General features: G+C 45.7%; 1 protein-coding gene across 1 annotated transcript in view; it reads left to right on the top strand.

Moving 5' to 3' along the window:
* The first annotated feature begins 724 nt into the window (after nucleotides 1-724).
* LOC117746171 (tensin-3-like) overlaps nucleotides 725-8367 on the top strand; it is a 41313-nt gene continuing 33670 nt past the window's right edge. The window contains exons 1-3 of the mRNA XM_034555112.1: nucleotides 725-775; nucleotides 7839-8006; nucleotides 8239-8289. Of these exons, the coding sequence (XP_034411003.1) occupies nucleotides 7857-8006; nucleotides 8239-8289 (201 nt within the window). The 5' untranslated portion in view covers nucleotides 725-775; nucleotides 7839-7856. The remainder of the gene's footprint in view (nucleotides 776-7838; nucleotides 8007-8238; nucleotides 8290-8367) is intronic.

Here is an 8367-nt window from a genome sequence, read left to right as displayed (position 1 = left end):
AGACCCAACTCCTTTATTACTACTAATAATAATGAATAATGGTGAATAATGGTTCTGATGTACTTCAGTCTATATGCTAAAACCATAAAAACAACAAAAACCTCTATAGTACTTTTGCGGCTGCGCACCTTTCTGTTTATACTATGTTCACTACTATATTACTATGTGCTGATATACTAGATGATTGCATGTCTTATAATCTTACCACATAATGAACACAAACCTGATTGTGGGGGGGGGGGGGGGGGGGAGTCTCCGTCTGCGCGTGAGGAGTGAGGGTGTGAACAAATGGAGACAGGCAGAGGAGGCGGAGGCCCGAGACAGGGGAGGTGGGTGGAAAAGGGGCGTGAACAAGGGAGACAGCCCTAGCGGCGCAGTGGGAGGAGGGCTATCCCATGCCAGGACTTGTGGCGGCCGCAGCGGCAGCACCACCGACTGGAGGAAGTGTGCTGGGGGGGGGGGGAGCTGAGCAGCAGCAGCAGAAGCAACAGAAGCAACAGCAGTTCAGGAACCGAGCAAGGACTTCAACTTTATCACCGGCAGCCACGAGCAAAGAAGGAGCCGAGAAGAGCGAATTCTAGCGGAGGGGAAATGGGCCTCCCAGCCGGCACTAAGCCTCTTTGATCAGGACTTTACCCGACTCGTTCTCGGTCTGCAGCTCTGACTGACAAAAGGGACACAGAGCACAATCCCCCCCCCACGCCCCCACGCCCCCCCAAAAAAAGAGAAGGAGAAGAAGAAGAAAAATCAAAGTACTCGCTTTCAGTTTTCAAAGGTAAGTCTGAGCTATTCCACGGTCAATCATTGTGCACGGAGGGTCTCTTAAAGTCGGGCTGGTCAGTGCTTTAAAAAAGAAAAGAAAAGAAGAAGAAAAAAAAAATCAGGATTAGACTTCCACACACTGGTGCCCTTTGCTCTGTCCTAATTCATTTATTTTAAAAGTGCAAAACAGCACTGCTCTCTGTATTTACTTTGGCTCTTACTAAAACCAGTGGTGTGTGTGTGTGTGTGTGTGTGTGTGTGTGTGTGTGTGTGTGTGTGTGTGTGTGTGTGTGCGTGCGTGCGTGCGTGTGCGCGCGCGCGCGTGTGTGATTCGGTGCCCCAGCTCCTTCCTCCAGCAGCCCTCTGAAAACAGAGAAGGGACTCATTCAAACTGACCCAGCACTGATCTTGTGATTTCTTTTTTTCTTCTCAAAGTGAATGAGTATTATTTTTGAGCCTTTTTGAATTAAACTCTTTAAAAAGCTTGGCTTGAAACTCTTTAGGCCTTTTTTAAATTTTTTTTTATAGCTTTTAAATGTCTCCCTCAATAAACAGTGTTTTGTAATGGCTATAATTTGGGGTTCCTTGCTGTTGTGGGCTCGGGTGTACTGGGGACCTTTGGTAATGTGAAACACATGGGGGTCAGTCTCGTAGGAGACTTGTGCCCAGTCGTCTAATAGAGCTCCATAAGAAGCCCTTTGGTGGCTGTCTGGACTCCTCTGTCGGTGGATAAATGATGGAGACAGTCAAGTATGGCTTTTTCTCTCTCTTCTCTTTGAGCTACAGCTGCTGCGTGGTATTTGCGGCCCTCGGGCTACGCTTCTTAGGCAGCCATTGTTGACGAGATGCACAAGCGTCCTTACATCACAGCTACAGCCCTCTTCACCTGAATTATCCGTCCCTCCCATGCTTGGAAATCACACACGCACACGCACACCTGAATTTACACCCTCTTGTGCACATTTCGTTCACGCATAACATAAACCATGCAGGTTGTTCCTGAACATTTTGCAGGCTAAACTCTTTCAAGATTAGGTGTAATTACAGACCCGGCGAGAGAGGAGAGGAGAGAGATTTTTTTATTTTTTTTTCCCCGACTGGCAATTACGGCTTTTGTTGTTGGTTCTATTTCGAGGTTGTTCCTACGAACAATATCTGTGCCCCCTCGAGGCGAAGGAGATGTGACAGAAACCCAACGTGTCAGGCGGCGCTATCAAAGGCCTGGCAGGGTATCCTGATGCTGTGGCTTGGACAGGTGGGTTGGCAGAGGGTTGGGGCTGTGTACTGTAAGCAGAACACTGTGATCTAACCCCGGGAGGAACGGCGTGGGACGCAGCGCTGGGTCATTTTCACTTTATCGCGAGCCGACATGTGTGAGGCATTAAACGGAGAGAAGGAGACCCGGAGAAGGAAGGAGAGTGGAAGCAATAAAAGTGGAGAGAAAAAAGAAGGGATGGAGAGAGCGAGAGTGGGAACGTAATCCGTTTTGGAACGCATTCCGCTATGACCTTGGGATAGAAAACGGTAATTAGGGAGTACTTTAGGAGCCTTAAGGGTGTGCAGTTTGGCCCAGGGCTGTCATTTTTATCCCCTACAAAATAGCTCTATATAGGACAGAGTTACTAAACAAACGTACAAAAAATACCCAGCTCCCCGCCTTCTCTAGTGGCTTTTAAAAAACATTATTCAATAGTCCTCATGGTTTTGTTTATTTCAGTTCCTCAGCATTGAGCGAGTGTCAAAGCCACAGTGTAAACATACAGAGCCCCGAACAGGAAAGGCCAGAACAGACTGTGGCCTTGTCCCTCTCCGGGGCCCTTCAACCAGCCTGTAATGTCACCGTGGGTCATGTTATCCCGCTGTAGGAGGCGCCCGCTCGTGCCAAGAATGAACACAAGGCGGTTTTGGAACAGCGAAGCTGATGGTATCAAGGTTAGGGGGCTATTAGATGTGAATGCTAAATACCAACTGGGGGCTACAGCCGGAGGATAATGGCAGGAAATCTAATCTGTTCTGGTCGTACGACTCCTGTCATCTGATGGAGCGGTAAACGGGCATGAATAGTTCTTTCCATGTGTTGGGCCATTAAAGAAAGAAAGTGAATGTAAGAAATTTAGTAAGAAATGTCCCCCTTGCGCCCAGGCCGCCAGACTTCCTGAAGCATTTACGGCACTTTAGGTGTTACTCAGGTCTGCAGGCAAACATCTTCGGAGATCATTAATCCGTCCGAGTCTCCCAAAGAGTCCCCATTGTACTGTACGCGGAGCAGCCTTTTTCCATATGTGCAGAACGGAGCCAGCTCCTACATGCCGGGTTTGATGGGCTTCATCAGCGCCACTTGGATTTGGGCCTCTACCCGAAGCTGTAGCAGCACTGCAGTCCGACCCAGAGAAAGTCTGGGTTTGGTTTTCTTTTCATTCTATTTATACCTTTTAAAAAAAATGTGTATTCTTTTTTCAATTTCAGACACATCATTTTCGTTTAATGGACTTATAGAAATATATAAATGGTCACAAAACGGAGGCCGTTGCCACACCATGTCAATCATAAACCAGAAGCTGGAGCAGACCGAAGCAAACTCGGTCTGATTTTGGAGTGTGACTGGGGGGGGAAGGGACGCTTTGATTGCTTTCATATGTGCGCAGGCATAATGTTTGTGGACATTTCAGTTTTAAACACTTGGGCATATGTGACCAATTTGCAACCCGCCCATTAAAAAAATAAATTAAAAAAAGTCAATTGGGTAGATTTTAAGTCTGGTTAAACTAGACTAAAGTTAGGTTGCTGCAGCTTCTCTAATATTAGGGTTGAATGCACTTCTGCTTTTTGGGATGATGATGATGATTTTAATTTGAGACATTTTACAATAACATTTGAATAAAAAAAAAGAGTGATACATTGATTGATAGCAAAAAATAAAGTTGCCCAGCATGAAACTTCCCAAGTTGATTACTTGCATTCAAAACGATGCGTTTTGTTTATCTTACGAGTTTTCTGAAAGTGTATGTTTAGATATGCAAATTAGACATTATATCTTAATCTCAAATATTTGCTTAAATTGGATAAAGCCAATGTTGACATATATGAGTCAGGGATACTCAGAGTTTGGTGTGTCTCAATGCTCAGTGCTTCTCAAGTGGACATTTTTGGCTCGGAGTATGAGAAAAAGCCATAACAGTAATAGATATCACCATGAAACTGGTCGTTGATGAGGTTTATATTACTAGGTGATGGGTGGGTCACAGAGGAGATATGGGTACTCTCTTATATTCCAGATAGGTGGGGATAATGTAAACAGTCTGAAAAAGAGGTGGGCATACCTGTGTGTACTCTTCACTACACCACTGCAAATGAGGCATTATCTAATGCTAACTATTGGTGAATTTAGGCGAAAATCTACAGGCACAAATACTAAAAGTAATAGAATACCCAAATGGGTCTTCTTTCTTATAGGCTGAAAGAATACATGTTATGAAAGCAAAATGGACCCAGCTCTCACTTCAACAAGTCTCACTCAACAGTGTATTTCATCTTCCACTGGTTTGTAAAAAAAAAAACGTGTTAAAGCAATCTGAACGATTATGGCCGCACCGAAATTGCTAATGGAAAATACAGTTGGGGAGCATGTAGACATGTAGCAACCAGCCGAGTCGCATACAAACACACTTTGGACTAAATGGATTTGGTTGCTGTGACTCAACACCAGGCTCGGGGGGAGTCTTTATTATTTGTGTGTGAGACAAGCATGCAACGTTTTTGCCAACTGTTGTTGTCACAGCGGACTCCAAAAAAATGAAAACAAGGATGAGATCACAGGACGAGGCCGTGATTTCACCCACAGGGGCTGTCTGACGAGCCGATGTCTGGATTTGCGAGACGGTTCTCGCTGCATCTCATTGTCCTGCCTCTCGATGCTGTCTTCTTTCATCTGGTGGTTCACCTGCTCCGACAAAATGGAGGATTCCACACAGTACGGGGCCAGGTGAAGGGTGTGGCTCCTGAGAGAGAAACGGGGGCCTTTCGTCCGCCGAGCGCTTTTGATTATGCCTTCGTTCACGCACAAAGGGAATGTTTGATTAATTTGTATTCTCATTCGGCGTTTGCGTTTGGAGCCGGTCCCGAGTGATGGTCATGCATGTGGGAATGCGTCTGACAGCACGCACGCAGCCTAGTCAAGCTCTTACCTGCAGGGGTTGGAGCTGGGGGAGCCAGACACACCCTAATCCCCCAACATCCTGACCTCAGTAAACCTGTCGCTGCTTGTTCACAGTAGACCTGGCAACCCGTTCACTCCAGTCTCTCTGCCTGCCCAGCTCCTCTACCAGCCTCGCTCTCCCAGTGCCATGGGTGGGCTCGGGGTTTTGAGTTCCTTGGCACTGCTTATTCGGCCTTTGTGAGCTAATGCTGCACCTCAAACCAGGAACAAAAGCGGTCGGTGCAAATTAAAGACCAATTATCTTCAGTGCGTGCCGGGGCAAGTCGCTCATGTCAGCCTGAATGATGAGTGGGAGAAGTGAGAGGTCTAGCTGGTAGGGGAAGGATGTTGTTTACTACGACGCTGCCCATCAACGTTTTATGATGCATTAATCATTCGAAGATGATATTTAGAAAATTCCAAATTATTTTACGATACTCTACTTTTTGTTTTGCATTTTTATTGGTTTCATTTCATGTCGTCGACAGCTTTTATTTCTCTTGGATTAGTTACCTTGAAATGAGTTCTGTACGGTTGTAGTTTTAAAGCTAACGTTACTGCCAGTAGCTGGTTAGCTCGCTTTAGCATGAAGACTGGAAGCAGGGAAACAGCTAGCCATGCTCGGTCCATACTGGGTCATAAAGTCTGCCAACAGCACATCTAAAAACTAAAATGCGAAGAAAAATAAACATTTTGAGGGGGCGGTTATGGGCCTGACTATTTCTTGGCGTAATTAAGTCAGTAGTAAGCTAAAAGCCCGGCACATAACCTTCCATGTCATTCTTCTCACTTGGGTTTTTGTATAAACCTGTGCGATACATGACACTAATCTTTGTGTTTCTTGGCAGATTGTGAGTATGGACTGAGCCATGCTAGCTGTGGCCGTGCTTCCAGTCTTTATGCTAAACCAAGCTAACCAGCTACTGGCTGTAACGTTAGCTTCACTTTTACCGCACAGTGGGATCAATCTTTTCATGGAACTCTCAGCGAGAAAGCATATTTTCACAAAATGTCAAACCTTAAATAGTTTAAAACAGATCCTACTGACACCTTTTTTGCCGATAAGTGTTTGTTAGATAGGCGATCCTTCCCACTTTGAGTTGGTGCAGGACTTTGACACCTCCATGACAACGCCTTCTTCCCATGCCCGTGCCCTGGAGAGACACACACAGAGCCGAAGTACTGGCCAGCCTGTTCATTAATTCCCCATTAGTCAACAGTTTTCCTCTTAGAGTCTCGGGGGAAATAGACTAACCCCGCCATTAGTTCCAACAATCCCCGAGGACCTCCCCCCCTGCTCCCACCACCTCCACCAACACACACACGCACACACCCACAAAACTCCCAGCGCTGTTTCCCCGAGTGATGACCTCTTCATACACATGGCCTCTTTCATTCCGCTCTGAGGGTTGGTTTAAGCCGGGCTACACTGTCCCTGGTTTATGGCTCCCGCTCTGGCCCCCTTCAAAGTGTCGGGCCATAGCCTGCAGTCATCGCAGACTTAATTGACGGACACATTCTTGACTGTGGATCGTTCAATCACAACAAACAATTTGAGTTATTCAAGAAGGATGATGATATCTTTGGCAGCTTTAGGAATGTGTTTCTGTCCGTAAGAGTGTGCGCTTGAGTGAAATCTGAAACATTTATCGAGCTCCATTGATCAGTTATCTCTTACACACAAATGTAGATTAGTAGTTGTTATAAGTCATCGACCTTTGGTCTAGTTCTGGCTCTCCCAAAGGGTAGGATTTGGTTTGTTTTGTGGACAATAATATATTTATAAAATAAAATATTAAGTACAGAGAAAAGGAAACGTCGAGGAAAAACTACACAAGCATATTAAACTCAATACCACAAGGCAAGTACAAACACAGTATCCACAGGGTTGTACTAATGCAATACTTCTGCAAGTATAGTGTAATTAGTAGCTACAAAGTATAGTAAATGTAATATTATACCATCCACTATGACAGCGTACAGCAGAATAATGTATTAGATGATCAAGTAAAGATACTTGATCATGTTTGTCTGTATGAATACAGAAACATGACACAGTACACAAAGTTATACCGTACAACGTGGGACGATATATACTATAGTACAGCATATAAAGTATTATATAGTATGATTATACTATAATACATTATTAATATTACAAATGGTATACTATTTAATAATATGTAATAAGTTCTGTCAGGGATTATAAAAAATGACCAATAATAAAAACGATTAGTCGTTTGATCTACAGTCGCATCGACGAACGGTGTCGGCAGTAGCGATGGCCGCAGGCAGCGCTTTGCTATTCTTGGACTGACGACCAGCACCGAGCGCACAGAGATGACTAGATAAGAGAAGCGGGGATGTGTCTGTGGTTGTGGTGGGGTGAGACAGGCTCTCTCTGCAGACCACCAGTGCAGGAAGTGCCATGAGGTCACAGGGACACGCCATCAGCCAGGGATTTACAGCAACTGGTTCTATCCGGAATTGTTTGAAAGTTTGTTTTCCGTCTTTGTCACTGTTGCTCCGACTGACTGACTGACTGACATTGGGGGGGTTGCAGTGGAGATAAGTGACACTAATCTTTCACATGTTTAAAAAAAAGCTCTTGATTCATGTTGTTTTGTTTCAACCAGCGACGTGATTGTGACTCACACTGTTGACCATTTCTGTGCAAACAAGACACCCTCTGTCACACAATCTGGGATTGAGGTCGATCTCTAAAGATATCTGCGGCGAACTAGGACACCGTGACTAAAGCTCAGGACTTTGACCGCCAAATATTGAGTGCAGCAAAGTCACAGTCTGTTTTGAGCGAGGCCGTGCGTGAGGCCATTGAAGGACCCGAGTCACCCTGTGTCTCTGCTTTTTTTTTTTTCAGGAAGTCCCGAGACTCAGCATGGAGGAAGGATACGAACTCGACCTGACGTACGTCACAGAGCGCATCATCGCCGTGTCCTTCCCCCGGGGGTGCACCGAGGAGATCTACTCCCACAACCTGAAGGATGTCACGCGGATGCTCAAGTCCAAGCATGCGGACAACTACCTGGTCAGTGCTCGCCCCGTACTCCGCTCCCTGTGTCAAAGTACAAGCGGTACTGATTTCCGGGTGGCCGGTGCGATATTGACGCGAGAGTATTGACCTCGGGGCGCACGGTGCATCTTTCACTCGCGCTCACGCAAGAGACGGTGTTCAAAGCGCAATGCAGCGATCTGAGAGACAACGTTAGAAGTCACCGGCTGTGTTGTGTGTGTGTGTGTGTGTGTGTTCCCCTTTTTAGATTATCAACCTGTCGGAGAAAAGACACGATCTCACCAAAATGAACCCGAAGGTGAGTTCACATTTGCTGCGTCATCTGTAAAAATTAATTGATGAGATCACAATATCCTGGCAGGATGAGCATATCTAC

This window comes from Cyclopterus lumpus, chromosome 17 (assembly GCF_009769545.1).
Source record: "Cyclopterus lumpus isolate fCycLum1 chromosome 17, fCycLum1.pri, whole genome shotgun sequence".
NCBI lineage: Eukaryota > Metazoa > Chordata > Actinopteri > Perciformes > Cyclopteridae > Cyclopterus > Cyclopterus lumpus.
This window is presented reverse-complemented; position numbering and strand designations above follow the sequence as displayed.